The sequence below is a fragment of the Annulohypoxylon truncatum genome (assembly GCF_022578515.1).
Source record: "Annulohypoxylon truncatum strain CBS 140777 unplaced genomic scaffold F4807scaffold_9, whole genome shotgun sequence".
Classification (NCBI taxonomy): domain Eukaryota; kingdom Fungi; phylum Ascomycota; class Sordariomycetes; order Xylariales; family Hypoxylaceae; genus Annulohypoxylon; species Annulohypoxylon truncatum.
Window position 1 is genome coordinate 380,946 of NW_025953795.1, and position 13,627 is coordinate 394,572.

The 13,627-nt window shown below is 50.3% G+C and overlaps 4 protein-coding genes across 4 annotated transcripts; 1 reads left to right on the forward strand and 3 right to left on the reverse strand.

Annotated features, from left to right (window-relative positions):
• Nucleotides 1-2,986: 2,986 nt before the first annotated feature.
• Nucleotides 2,987-4,190, reverse strand: F4807DRAFT_450766 (carbon-nitrogen hydrolase; the record flags this gene model as incomplete). The annotated part of the gene is made up of 2 exons (XM_048000162.1): nt 2,987-3,023; nt 3,292-4,190. 2 exons carry the CDS (start codon nt 4,188-4,190, stop codon nt 2,987-2,989), a joined length of 936 nt encoding a protein of 311 aa, XP_047856078.1.
• A 1,823-nt stretch (nt 4,191-6,013) lies between these two features.
• On the reverse strand, nt 6,014-7,756 carry F4807DRAFT_418243 (GAF domain-like protein). Its single transcript, XM_047997291.1, has 5 exons — nt 7,059-7,756; nt 6,894-6,998; nt 6,832-6,836; nt 6,692-6,771; nt 6,014-6,639 (listed from the first exon to the last, which is right to left on the reverse strand). Exons 1-5 carry the CDS (start codon nt 7,227-7,229, stop codon nt 6,272-6,274), a joined length of 729 nt encoding a protein of 242 aa, XP_047856079.1. The 5' UTR covers nt 7,230-7,756; the 3' UTR covers nt 6,014-6,271.
• Nucleotides 7,757-7,773: 17 nt separating this feature from the next.
• Nucleotides 7,774-9,569, forward strand: F4807DRAFT_418245 (uncharacterized protein). Its single transcript, XM_047997292.1, has one exon. It carries the CDS (start codon nt 8,036-8,038, stop codon nt 9,467-9,469), a length of 1,434 nt encoding a protein of 477 aa, XP_047856080.1. The 5' UTR covers nt 7,774-8,035; the 3' UTR covers nt 9,470-9,569.
• On the reverse strand, nt 9,570-12,547 carry F4807DRAFT_418248 (ArfGap-domain-containing protein). Its single transcript, XM_047997293.1, has 4 exons — nt 11,777-12,547; nt 11,676-11,692; nt 11,449-11,559; nt 9,570-11,384 (listed from the first exon to the last, which is right to left on the reverse strand). Exons 1-4 carry the CDS (start codon nt 11,889-11,891, stop codon nt 9,642-9,644), a joined length of 1,986 nt encoding a protein of 661 aa, XP_047856081.1. The 5' UTR covers nt 11,892-12,547; the 3' UTR covers nt 9,570-9,641.
• Between the last annotated feature and the right edge of the window lie 1,080 nt (nt 12,548-13,627).

A 13,627-nucleotide genomic window follows, 5' to 3' on the forward strand; every position in this document is an offset into this window, starting at 1 on the left:
GGCAAGCTTATTCGTTAAATACCCAGCAAGACCCTGGTTTTAGTATAGCGAGACATGGATTTTGATCGGATCTGATTGGACCATAATGTTTAAACTCTTGTCCTACACTACACAATATGTACCATTACCTAACAGCCGGGTCTGATAGTACATGTATGAATTAGCCTGCATAAGCAGGTATTACAGGTTCGCTTCATAAACGTAATCCGCTTTCAATGTTGGAATTCAATGTTTCGATTGAGATAGACTGCAGCAACGATGCTGTCGTCGTGCAGCTCCTTCCCCTCCAATCAGAAACCTTATATCCAACACGTGTGCTTTCACCGCTATATAATAGGTCTTGAGACATTCTAAAAGCTCTTCCACTTTTCATTCCCGATCCCTTCATGTTACCTAACACTACCCTTACCACCCCTCCCCATCCGTGCTCTCTTCACCGTTAAGGCATACTGACCAGATCATTGGTCACGCGACTAATTGCTTCTTTCTGTGTGTTGTCGTATTCATTTCGCAGAAAGAAGCGGGAAAGCTCCATCCCAACTCCATTCTAACTGCGCTACAACACTACGAACTGCAGCCTTTTTTCGTGCCATCCGCTATGGACACTTATGGACTATGGCGTTCTAGAACCTTTACCGTCGAGATTTCTTAGGTCTCGTGCCCACTTGCCAAAAGCATCGCCACGACTATCCCGATGATGTGGGCAAAGTGGATGGCTCTTGAGTCCTCCACAGGAGGTCCGCGAGGATCATCGTACTAGTGCAGATGAGGCGTTGGGGTTAAGTTCTCCATGAAAGTGTTTCATGAAAAGGAGGGCTTGTGTAAAACGCGATTATATATGAGCAAGGGATTGTCACAACTTTTACTGCGACGTCGTTTCGGTTGTATACACGCGGTAAACTGCATGTTACCAAATCTCGATTCTCTAGAGCGCCACCTTAATTCTCAACTCTCACAGCCCACATCATCTACCGCCATGATTACGAATTACGGTATGCGTGAAAGTTGTCTAAGTAAAAATCACATTTGGAGCAGACCAGATCGGCTGGACTTTCTATAAAGGTCTCGTCTGAACGGGGAGCCATTCCGGTTAAGCAAGGGTTTGCAGGAGGAATTCTGATGGCTGCGATACACGGTAAAAGTTCCATAAACGACCACTACCACCACCGGGTCCTGACATTACCGTCCATCCATATGCTCGTCTCAAGTAAGACCGAGCCGCAGCATGCAGCATCGATTAGTACGAAAAAAATCGAATTTCAGCTTCCCCAATTCTCCGAATTCGCTCTGGCCTTAACTCGGGGAAAAGCCTTACGAGCCGTACTTCAGATCTACCTAGTCACGAAATAGGTATTTACCAACTAGGCGTACCCGTCGCCCACGCGATCTACAGGGTACATGCTGGCTATATAGAGCCGCATCTGAGCCCTAGCTTCACTCCCGGAAATCCGCTTCAACTTACGCATTGCTACTATTAGTCATAAATTGTTGTTAGGTAAGGGTCTGGAAGCTTTCCAACAGGAACGTCTTTAGTCTCTTTCTTAGGCCATTGGTCCAAGAACGAGAGGAAATGCCAAGCCAGTTTGTCAAGCGAGTTACTAGGTTGGCAGGCTGGAAACTCGCGTCGTTCTGATTTCTCCACGAGATGTCCGAGATACAGGCAACTGAGACAGAACGATTAAGAAAATCTCAAGACGTCAGATCAGTTGCCGAGCGGCTTCGGAACAGCTACGCTGACGTGCATGGCTTGCCGGTTAGTAACTGTGGAATGTGATCAATCACACCTTGTCTATTCCCCTCATTGTCCTTTTCCATACAATTATTGCGCTCCCTGCCCACCTACCATTTCGAATTCAAATTCTCCGCGCGGCTATCATCCACTACGCAACATGAAACGATGGGGCTGTAGGGTGCTCATTATCTCGCAACACATACTATGAAGATCGACAAATACTCATATTTCTTAGATACCCGCTCGTCAAAGCCGGCCTAATCAGCCGCAGCTGCCGCTATGTCAATCCTACCCACTCTGAAAGCCACCTAAACGGTTAAAAGATCGCAGAGTAGGGGTAGGGGTGGGATAAAGCGGGGGCCAAGAAAGATCGTGAGACATAAACCTAGCTACCTGGTAAGCCTCTGTCTAGACTAATTCTTGCGCGGCATCCATTAAGGAAATTGCTCGTGTGCCTCTTGTGTATGGCAGAAAATTTCACGGCAGCTTTTGCGATCACGCGTTCGCCCAACGCTCCAAATGTTTGCGTACGATGATAGCTGAGAGACAATGTTCTGTTACGCGCAACTGCATATTCCGTTGCCTCGTGATCTGATTACACCCTCCGAGGCTCCGACAATATCGAGTTCGATTCTAGATTCTCCACTGAGAGGAATGGGTGTGTTGAACCTATCTAGAAGAATGAGCAATAGATTTCGTGATCTAATGGCGGAAGATGGTTGCGCGCTGACGAAGAATGAAAAGTGCATCCGCTGGGCCAGGGCCAGATGACCTTACGTGGCGCTTCCCTCGCGCTCGTCTTCATCGGGCAGGTAGGTAGGTTGTAGGTTCATGGACGAAGGGTTACGCGTTGGGTCCCATGGCCGTCTCAACAAGCGTACTCAGCATATATCTTTTACGTAGTACTTGGGTAAAGGAAAAGAGATTGTCAATATCGAAGCAACAAAACAAGCTCATTCTTCTAGCAATCAACTGACTGACTGCAATCCGATATTCACTTGATGCTTCTATAGGAAAGAGGAAGTCTATCCTCCTAGATGCAGGTGGACATGGGCCTTTAAAAGTGAGTTAGGTAAATGATGAGGAATAATGCCCAGGGCTGCTTATATAGCAAGAGTAAAACAAAGCTTTGTAACGCAATGAACCGTACCTAAGCATAGAACGGAGTAACTACATATGCGCACCCCCTTTTTGGTTACTCCTATAGCTCCGTTCGCAAGGTAGCAAGTGATACTATTCTGGTAACATCGTAACTCATACTTCGTGAAGAATCCCGAAGGTCTCTACTATTCTATGAGTTATATAAATACAGCACGATATCCACACTTCAGGGGAATGAAGTACGGTGGTTCTGCCGAAAAGGCTTAACTCCCCTTTCACCCAGGCTTCCCTTTCCCACGAGATTGAACGTACAAACCTACCCTCAGCCCCAATCCAACCTCAGCCTTCACTTTTTATTCCCACCCACGAACTTAAACCCCACCCCCGACCTCCTCCTCACCAACATCGGCCCTTCCTTCGCCTCCTTAGATCCCTCCACCAGCCCGGGCTCCTTAAACCGTATCTTCCCCGCGTTCACGTCCGGATACACGTCGAACCGGCGCTGCGTCGACAGCGGGATGTTCCGCCTCGTCTCCGCGATGAGCGCGCCGTCCAGCTCGCAAGAAACAATCTGCTCGCCCTCGCCCGCCTCCTCGAGCACGCGCGCCATCGGGTCCACGACCAGCGTGTGCCCGTACGCGCGGTACGACGCTTCCTCGTCGCGCGCGGGGCTGCACAGCGCGACGTACATCTGGTTATCCGTCGCGCGGGCGCGGCCCAGAAGAGTCCAGTGTAGGGGCCCCGTCGTCGTGTTGAAGGCCCCAGGGTACACGAGCGCGAAGGCGCCGCGCCGCGCCGCGATGGTCGCGAGCTCGGGGAACCGCACGTCGTAGCAGATGGCGACGCCGATCCTGCCGTACCCCGGCAAGTCGATGATGGTGACCTTGTTCCCCGGGAACAGGACCTCGCTCTCGCGGAAGACGATCTTGCCCGGGATGTCGATGTCGAAGAGGTGCACCTTGCGGTGCGTGCCGAGGAGCGCGCCGTCGGGGCCGAAGGTCAGGCAGGTGTTGTAGTACTTCTTCGCGGCCGGGTCCGGGTCCGCTTCCGGGATCGAGCCCCCGACCAGGAAGACGCCGGCTTCGGCGGCCATGGAGGAGAGCGCGTGGTAGGATGGCGCTTGCTCGGGCGTCGGTGGGGAAGGGAGCAGAGTCTCGGCGTAGGAGGGGAAGTACTCGCATCCGTACGGCGAGTTGAAGCATTCCGGCAGCACGACGAGTTTTGCGCCGTCGCGCGCGGCTGAGAGGACCATGTCCCGCGCGTGCGCGAGGTTGGCGGCTTTGTCCGGCCCGGAGGCCAGCTGGATGCAGGACAGCTTGAGAGACTGCACGAGCACGGGCGCGTTGGAGGTCGCCATGGTTCTCGCTTGTATCCTTGCCAGATGCGAGGGGATGCCGGTGTGCGTAGCTAGAGGTGTAAGTAGTAAAGGCTGGGTCGGGGTCCGGGTCCGGAAACGAGATGCGGTCGCGAGGGTGCGAGAGAAGGCTCTTAGGGACCTCGAGAAGCTTCTCATAGTTGATTGGCTCGTTATCGCATTCCTGGCATCGGCTTAGATCTTGGGGTAGCAGAGGAGATTGTATAGGGGTACGCGATAAGACCTTTCCTGAGCTTAAGTAAGCCCTGCGAGATCGGGAGCGCCGAGTTGGCGCCGTGTAACCTGATGCGGGGCATCGATTCCGGTTGGTGCATGTGGGAGATCCGATGTTAATACGGGGATATCGTTGTATCGGTGAAGCTATCTTTATTAGGTATACGTATCCCCTGAGTTTGGATAGTATCTTCAGAAACTATTTCGACTCTAACTAATCCCTCCTTTTTCTTTCCTATGATCACTGCTTGGCGCCAACTGGGGTTAGGAAGCAAGTATATTTGGATTCGTCAGAACCGTTATTCATGGTACAGGTACTTGTCGACGAGCCCAGCATCGGCAGCTTTGCCGGTGATTGATGGTTATCAAAGCTGTGATTCCACTGGGTACCGCAAGCAAGTACGAACCCATCGTGAAGCCACCCGACACGTCTTTGTGGTCGACGGACCACCAAATCGATATTCCAATACTAGCAATCAACGCCCCTATCTCAGCTGCCAACAGGTAAAAGCATGTGTATGTTCGTTTCTCTTCTCCATGAGCGGTTGATGCGGCGCCAGAGGAATGATATTCCAACGCTACCGGTTGTTGTTGTTGTTGCTGGGAGGATTGCTGGTTGATTTCAAGCCTATGACCATTCGTATGGAAGTTATCCGCATGGGCACCGCCGTTGCTTGTATATGGCTTGTCTGATTGCGCGTGGTTCCCAAGAGAGTCACCTCTAACGACGATTACCGTATCCCTTAAGGAGCTGACACCAGAGGAGTTGCACCGATTGGAGCTACCTCCAGAAAGCCTAACATGGAGAGCATTGAACTCCTCAAAAGTATAGCCATATAATAATGTAAGTTCTTTCATTAACCTTTCTTGTTCTCTTATTTCTCTATCGAATCGTCTGCGCAGGCGATTCAATACAAGCTTGATCTCACTAGGAGATTCCATTCCTTTGATAAGGCTGCGAAATCTGTATGGTCTCTTCCGCGTCTTCAACTCTCAACGCAGAGTGATTCAAGAAACTGTCGGATATAAAAATGTCGAGATTTATCTGTGAGGCGATTAGGAACCAAAAGTGCTAACACCATGAAGGACTCTACATCAGTGATGATTTCAGCCAGGTTGGATTATAGCCTTTGCGCTCACCTTCGTAAGAAGCACCCACAAAAGAAATCATACACTCGAGTCGGTCACGAAGTTATGACGTCTAACAAACGGTTCCACACGGGTGTAGGTATTACTTAGGCAAAGTTCAATATATTTTAGATAGTAAAATAGGTAGGTAACTATGTTCCAGTTGTGATTAAAACTGACAGCACGATCGAAAATAGCATAACATAGGTAGAACGTATGAGAAATTATGGGATATCAACCTATGTACACCTCCGTTTACAGCAGACTAGGAAACATCCATACGGTGAGTCATCAAGCATGGCTAGTAATTGGCAAGCCTTTATCCCTACTTCATTACCTACCTAGGTAGGTACCCATATATTTTGCATATGAAGCGCCCCAGAGATACTGTAGTAACCTGACGGGCATACTTGGGATTAACCAATAACGAACTGAAGTTGGTGAGATTTTTAAAGTCTAAAAGCCTTATTACTACCTATGGGTGGCTGTGCTCGTTTGTTGGGCTGTTAATTTATCTGTTTAACGTCTGAGGCCTCTAACCTTCTAAGGGGTATGGGACGTGATAGGCATATATCTATGTACATACATGCATAGGGTACGTACATGAAATCGAACCATGCTTCAATAATCCAACATTCCTGTAGCCCTCTCCTCTACGCGTGGTTCTCTAAGCTGCGAAGCCTTTTGTCTTTGATGATGACAGCATGACCGAACGTCACGCATTACCAATCACAGCTTCGCCCGAGCAATTCTGCCAGTTGCTCTAGATACTTCTTGTCTACCTCATCGAAACCGCTAAGGTCGGCGCAGTCAATATCGATGATAGCAACCAGTTTCCTCGCCTTTTCCCCGTTACCCTCTGTTTCTACAGTAATAGGGACCACTATCTCACTCTTGCTATCCCCATCGCATGCGATGTGGCCCGGGAACCGCTCGACATCCGGAACCAACTGCGTCGTCTGAGTCTCTGCTGCCGTGCCGCAAACCCCTTTCCCGAAAGCGATGGTCTGGCAGGCTACTTTGCCCTGGAAAGGGCCTAGAATAAGTTGCTGCTTTGATGACGCTGCCTGCGGGTCGAGTGTGTAAAAGCCTATGACGACGAAGTTATAAATCTAGCATTCACAGCAAGGCGCATTACTAACCCGCCCAATTCACCTGGTTACTCGGCTGCGGCAGTGACTTGTAGGCGTGCCATAACAGGGAAGCCGCATTGGCGAGATTGCTTCATAAGCGTCATTAGTTGATATTCCAGTCTAGAAGGCACTCCTATTCTGAGACGTACCACACCTAAAGATGAAGCATAAATACGAGTTTAGTGCTTAAACGTTAAAGGTAGGAACATACCCAGTTTCTTTGACCTTCAAAGAGACCTTCGGCCTGTAATAGTACTTGAGTGTAAGCTTCGTCTTTCGTCACCCCCTCAGCAAAATTCGACGCATTGGCATGGACCTGATAAGCATCAGTATAAGTTGGAGGTGGAATCTCTAAGCTGGATTAAAGCTTCCGAACCATTTTGTGGCTGTCCGATGCCGTCTCGAACCTCAAAGTTCTAAAGGGTATAACGTTTATACTAAGAATAATGAAGCCGTGTATAAGTGTATCGTGGTTTATAGCAAAAATTAGGTAGTGATATATATAAGAGCGTAGATTGTGATTCGTGAGGGAAAAAACGGGTTTCATGGCGAGCGAGCACGCGATCGTTAGTTGAGGGGTCCACTCCAAGCCCGTGGTAAGCCCTACCCGCTGCCGAAACCTTACCCATATTTCCGGGTCTCATAAAATTGGGAAGTGTCTATCCGCGGAACACGGAGGTGCCGGTCTTTCCTCTGGTGCTGCCGTACTTTCCTCTTAAGAGCATCCGTTACCGTAACAGATATTGGAATTGCTTGTGATAAGTTAGAAAATAGGCTATATTATACCCAATCGTAGAACTAGAGAACTAGGTAGGTTGTATAATCAAACATTGGTTAATTCTCATAACCGCACTTCTATGATGGCTTTAATCCCACCTCCTCAGGCCTTGAGGCCATATTTTTCAATGAGAGGATCGATTAGGTTCTCACCCAACGCCAGTCAGTTGGAGATAGGTTCAGATGCTAATGGTTGTGTAACCTCTGCATTATCCGGGGTAGACAGGGTACCCATCTAGTTGTACTCCTATTGGCGGAACGATGCGGCGGGCGGCAGGAAACCCCCTGAAATCTAGATTGTACAAGCATTGCCCTTCAGATCTTGGAGTCCAGATTAAGTAGCATGTCTTCTCTCGGAACCAGACGTCCCGGATATCGCGACGAACCTATTATTCTTGACAGATCTGCAGATATGGACGTCTTCTCTTTTTCTCATGCGTGCAATTCTAATTGCCTACGTTAGTCGAGACTCGAACTTCCCAGTATAGATCATCCTCTAGAATATTTTGTCGGTGATAATCTAGAGTCTTCGTAGGTATATATCATAAGAATGGGACAAATACGACCACGACCAAGATGACGTCGATACTCCGAACCCCCCAACGCGTTCCAACATCCAGCGCTCGTCTTCGGCAGGTCGTCGTCATATCCGTCATCTGTCTGGCTCTATACTGCTTCCTTCTCGTGCCAGACCACAGCCTCGACTCGTCACGATCAACCATCGTCGACACCTTTCCCCAATCCCATCCTCACCAGTCCAACACCGATACCAACCCAAAGTCAAGTCCGGCATGGATATCAAAACACCCCCCCTCCCTCCTTAACAACCGACACCTTAGCACATCCCAATGCGCCAGCGCCTTCCCCGGCCTAACCCACGAGATCTCCCTGCAAGTCTCCAAAGGACCCTTCACCCTTCCCCGACGGCCCCATGACCTCGGGCCGCTCATAGCCCGCATCCGCAACAACCAGCTGTCCATCCTATCCTACGCGCGCAAATCCGACCTCTCAGCCGAGATGCTCCAGCACCGCTCCGCAACGCTCTACCAGCTCGCCACGGCGCTCCTAACCGCACCGGCAGACGAACCGCTGCCCGACACCATCCTCGCCATAAACCACGAAGACGACCCGATCTCGCCCTCGCTCTCCTACTCGCGGCCCGCGGACCCTACCTACGACAGCAGCACAAAGCGATACTTCGCCATGCCGCACTTCAGCCAGTACTCCTGGCCCTCCCCCACAATCCATTCGCTCCCCCACGCCGCGCGCCTCATAACCAGCATCGAATCCAGCCTCCCCTGGCCCTCCAAATCCCCTCGCGCCCTCTGGCGCGGCACAACCTGGTTCAACCACCCGCGCGCGGGCCGGCAACGCCAAGCCCTCGTCTCCGCCTCGCGCGGTAAGCCGTGGGCCGACATCGAGGCCCTGAACGCGAACGGCTCCAACGCGGTGCCGATATGGGATTTCTGCCGGCACCGGTACATCGTGCATACCGAGGGGCTGACGTACTCGGGGCGCTTCCACTTCCACCAGCTGTGCGCGTCCGTCGTGCTGAGCCCGCCGGTCGCGTGGATGCAGCACCTCACGCACCTCGTCAAGCCCGTCTTCAGCGCCTCTCTGCCGGGCGTCGCGCGCGCGCGCCAGAAAACCTCGGAGGAGCCGGAACTGGAGCTGGCACAACAGTACCCCGCGCCCTGGGTTCAGTCCGCGTGGCCGCGCTCTTACGACCCGGAGCGCGATGCGAACATCTTGTTCGTGGCGCCGGACTGGTCGGACCTCGAGTCCACGATCGAATGGCTGGAGCGGCACCCGCGGATCGCCGAGGGCATCGCGCGGCGCCAGCGGGAGCTGTTCGACGGCGGGGGGTACTTCAGCGGCGCGGCCGAGACGTGTTACTGGCGGGCTCTGATCCGGGGGTGGAGCGAGGTCGTGAGGGTCGACGAGAACGCGTTTGATGATTTGGAGGAGATACCTTGGGAAGAGTTTAGCTTGAAGGAGATTCATAAGTAGGATCCGGATGGAGCTTTGATGAATCAAGGGGCGTGGAATGTCACGAAAACGTCGTAGGGCTGAGACATCGAATCTAGAAGATTACAAAATTAGAACTTTTACTGGAAGATCATTATTATGGTACACCTTGTGACTATTATATTATATACACACAGCAGCCCACCTCGTTTCATTACATGCTCCTTGCGCTTAAGCTCGCGAATGCGTCTGGGCTGTGCCGACCGTTATTCCAAGCCATCTCCATCCCGAGAGTCATGCTTTCCCGACTCCTTGCACCTGAAGAAGCAGAATTAAGATTACTGTGTGATGCAAACGGGCTCGGAGCTGTAGCTGCTGGTGTAGGTGCAGCAGGGGCTGCTGCGCTGTTCATAAAAGGATTTTTGGTTCCTGACAAAGGTGATGGAACGTTTTGTTGCGGAGGCGCCTGTGCGTGTGCTGACGTAGGAAAAGGGTTCGTCTCTGTGCTGGGTGTGCTCTGATCCTGGTTTTGCAGCTTGGTCGGAGCTAGCTGAGGATAATTATATAGAGCCATGATAGAAGCCGTGTCGGCTCTTTGTGGCTGTTGCTGTTGATAAACTGGCTGAGGTTGACTTGCCACCTGCACCAGCGGCTGTGGGTCATACCATTGTTGCTGGGTTGACTGGAACTGAGGCTGGGGTTGAGATTGCGCCACAGGGATGGGAGATTGTGACTGCTGGTTCGTCGCAAAGAACGGGTTACTCACATATGGAGAATGGGGCGAATTGTAGAAGTTTTGCTGCGACTGCTCAGGGATCTGATTCAGAGTAGGCGACGCGATTCTAGTCGGTGACCTAGTGAAGGGATTGGTAGCAAAAGACCCTTGATTTTGGAACGGTGAGGTGTTCAACGACAGACTCGGGTCTGGAGTCCTGGGTGCTTGTAGGAAGGGGTTATATCCTTGTGGCGTTTGAGCTCGGGCAGTCGGTTGAGAGTAGGATTGGCTGTTATTATAGGAGAGTGATGAGAAGCTCTGGGTTTGCGGCATCGGAGGAGTCATGGACTGCGAATAAAACGACTGCGATATTGGCTGAGGAGTCGGCACTCCGCCGGTGTGGTGAGGGAAGAGCGCTTGCTGAGATGTCGGTGCTAGGGATAAGTTTTGTAGACTCTGGTTCATATTGAACTCGGCTTGTTGATTCGGCATTCCAAATGGGTTCGAACTTGCAGCGTAAAAAGGGTTCCTGTTCTGTAGAGTTCCCGTTGACTGCGAGGACTGAGGTGGTGCCGGTTGTATGTCCCAAGGGTTGTTTGACATAGTACTTGCCGGACTCGGTGCAGGAGGCGGGCTCGACTTAGATAGCCCAATTGGAGGTCGTGGCGACGTGGGTGTGGGCTGGGGAGTCAAAGACCTAGAGGAACCGGGTAGGGAACCATCGCGAGATGGTATAGGTAATGAAGGGCCTCCGCCTTCTCCAAGCCGCACCAGCGCTTCCACCGTCTTTTCAAGGTTACCATTCACGCCCTTCAAAATCATAGCATTACGTTTGTCGTCCATGAACCCCATGTCCCTAAGCTGCGTCAACTTTTGTGCCGTAGCCTCTGGGCTGTCTTGGTGTACACTAGCTCCGAAGACCTTGGACGCCTTGTTGCTCTGTTGGTTGCGTTGGGTATCATGGGAGCCGAAAGAATTCTCGCGCGTGCGCGTATCCTTCTTAGATCGGAAGGAGAAGAAACGACTACCTGTTTTGGGTGGCAGCGGCGGCGGAGTGCCTTCGTCAGAACTTCCAGTATTATGCTTCTTCGTGCCATTTACTGCTGCCGGCTGTATATACTTAGCCCGTATAAATCGTTCCATAGCAGAGTCGGCTTCGTCAGCATCGATGGGCATCGGAGGCTTCTTGTTTTGAGCATTGTAGATCTTGTTGGACGCAACGTTTCCCACTCGCTTCATGCTCTATAGGCACTGTTAGTCATAACCGACTCGGTTCTATCACGTTGAGATGCTGAGTCATTCGTACTTCAACCTGTTCATTCGACCAACTATCCATGCTAAGCGACTTAACCTTGGAGATATGCGTGCCCAACTTGCGATGGATGGCAGCGCATCGCATGCAAAGAAACACGCCCAACTACGATTATATTAGTTTCTGATTTGTCTTATTCTATTAAGGGATAAATGGTCTTCGCGGTCTTCGTAGTGGCTAGAGAGCGACGATAACGGGCATCTAATTAATTAAGCACGTACATTCCATGATGCCCAAGCTTAAAGGTGCAACGTCAGCCATAGGTTTCAACGGTGTTGGGAACGGGGAAAACAAAGCAGCAAGCTCCGTAAACATCACCTACCTGGATTTCTCGCTTGACAATCAGCGCAGAAATTGTTTCCCGGTACATTATGTACAAGTTCCTGCAATGCTTTCTCGTTTCGCGCCTGTTGGCGTTTGCTCATGAGCCCGGACATATTGGCGCTTTTGAAGGTAAGTTGATAATTGATGCTCTCGTGAGCATCAGTTGAAAACAACGAGGGTGGATTCGGTTACACTGGCGCCGCGGCTGAAAATTGGAAAAAAAGTCGGGCTTAGAATACTACAACCAACTAGGAAATTCGCGTGGAGGCTGGGAGACGAATGGGAGACGAATAGACGACTGAGGCCAAAGGAGCCAAAAGAGGGTATGTCGCTGGTTGATTATAGGTCAGGGGGTGTTAGTCCTCGATTCGGATTAGGGCTTCATCAGCATCCCATCAGCTGGTCAATTCATTATGATTTGAGAAACGAAGCGAGCAGGAAGAAGTAAGGGAATGGAGTCCAAAGTAGCACGCCCGCTAAATGCGAACGACCATGTCAAAGCCAAACTCATTCAAACTCCAAGGGCGTGAAAAGAGAAAAGATAATGAAAAATAACGAGAGGAAGTTGGAGAGAGGGAAAAAAAGAATTGTCTCCTAATGCTAAGTAAAGTCATTCTCTCCTCCGAACGGAATTTGAAGAAAGGATCGACGGGGCTCACAGACTTGGGTCTGGATCGCAATGACTTTCTAAAGAAGGACGACTAGCAGCTCCATAAAAAGAAAGGAGAACATTGGAGGCTTGACTGTACGAAAGTACTTAAACCTGCTCCGAACGTTAATCTTGTAAGGTTTCTAAGGTTTCTACGCAGTACAAGGTTTAGCTCGCCCGCTCTCTGGCTGCTTTGACTCGGCCTCTAAACCTGGTTAGGCTTAGCACCGGCTAACACCTAAATAACGCCTAACAGTTCTGGCAGTTTAAGCTATTATTAACTCTTTCAACTGTCGTATCGATAACTGCAAACCTGGAAGTTTGGTAGAGTTAGATTTGCTGCATACATGCAACTCTTTTGTGCTTTGACGTTATAAACTTCTCAGGCTTATCTGCATAATGCATATCATTTCTGACTTGAATGGGGTGGATATAACATTTTATCTAAGACATCCTGCCGTTTCTCACCTTCAATCTTGCTACTATAAACTCCCCTTACCCAATGACGCGTGAAGTTTCATTGTATGGATCAACCACGTCGAACACAGAGCTGCAACAGTCAATTCTCTTTATATGACTTTGAAATCTGGCTCAACCTTCATACCTTAGAGACCCCGCTTCAATCCAACGCGCCGAGACCGTATGCTATGACTTGACTCCCTAATTGTTACAAAGCAACTTTAACGCAATCAAGGGTGTAACCCGTATATACTAGTACACGCCGATGAGTCGAACTTTTCAGTGACAGGAAGAGAATTGAGGTCTTTGTCATTCCTCTTCGTCGATGAGATTAACAGAGGTGAGAGGAGACTTTGCTGTATGGATATCTCATCCCGCCCCTCATGTCATTACAGCCACCATACCTAGTGTAGGTAGCTCATCATCTTAATAATGAAGGATCCAATCCTCGCAGTACTCTGACGATCGCTTGGCACCATGTCTCGATTATTATTCTTGGCACTTAGAATATTCAGCAATTCAACGTCCCTGAATCCGTCGGGCCGATGGTATTAGGAAGTTATGGTTCGCCGTCCTAGCTTCCACTACCAAATCCAATGGATGATCTTGATGATTTTACTTGCAGAATAATTCGTGGGCACAGCAATAAGTAAGCTCTTCGCCACAAAAACTATATTCCTTTACTAGAAACGCGTTGAGGATACGGAATGGGGAATTATTCGCTCTTGGCCGGTATAGGCT

What these genes read in the sequence shown, in the direction of transcription:
- F4807DRAFT_418243 (XM_047997291.1), bottom strand. Translation starts at nt 7,229, where the DNA reads ATGAAACCCGTTTTTTCCCTCACGAATCACAATCTACGCTCTTATATA. An exon ending in CATCGGACAGCCACAAAATG is followed by an intron (nt 6,999 to 7,058) that starts GTTCGGAAGCTT and finishes GATGCTTATCAG; the next exon opens with GTCCATGCCAATGCGTCGAA. An exon ending in TAACCAGGTGAATTGGGCGG is followed by an intron (nt 6,640 to 6,691) that starts GTTAGTAATGCG and finishes TCGTCGTCATAG; the next exon opens with GCTTTTACACACTCGACCCG.
- F4807DRAFT_418245 (XM_047997292.1), top strand. Translation starts at nt 8,036, where the DNA reads ATGACGTCGATACTCCGAACCCCCCAACGCGTTCCAACATCCAGCGCT.
- F4807DRAFT_418248 (XM_047997293.1), bottom strand. Translation starts at nt 11,891, where the DNA reads ATGTCCGGGCTCATGAGCAAACGCCAACAGGCGCGAAACGAGAAAGCA. An exon ending in GGTCGAATGAACAGGTTGAA is followed by an intron (nt 11,385 to 11,448) that starts GTACGAATGACT and finishes CAGTGCCTATAG; the next exon opens with AGCATGAAGCGAGTGGGAAA.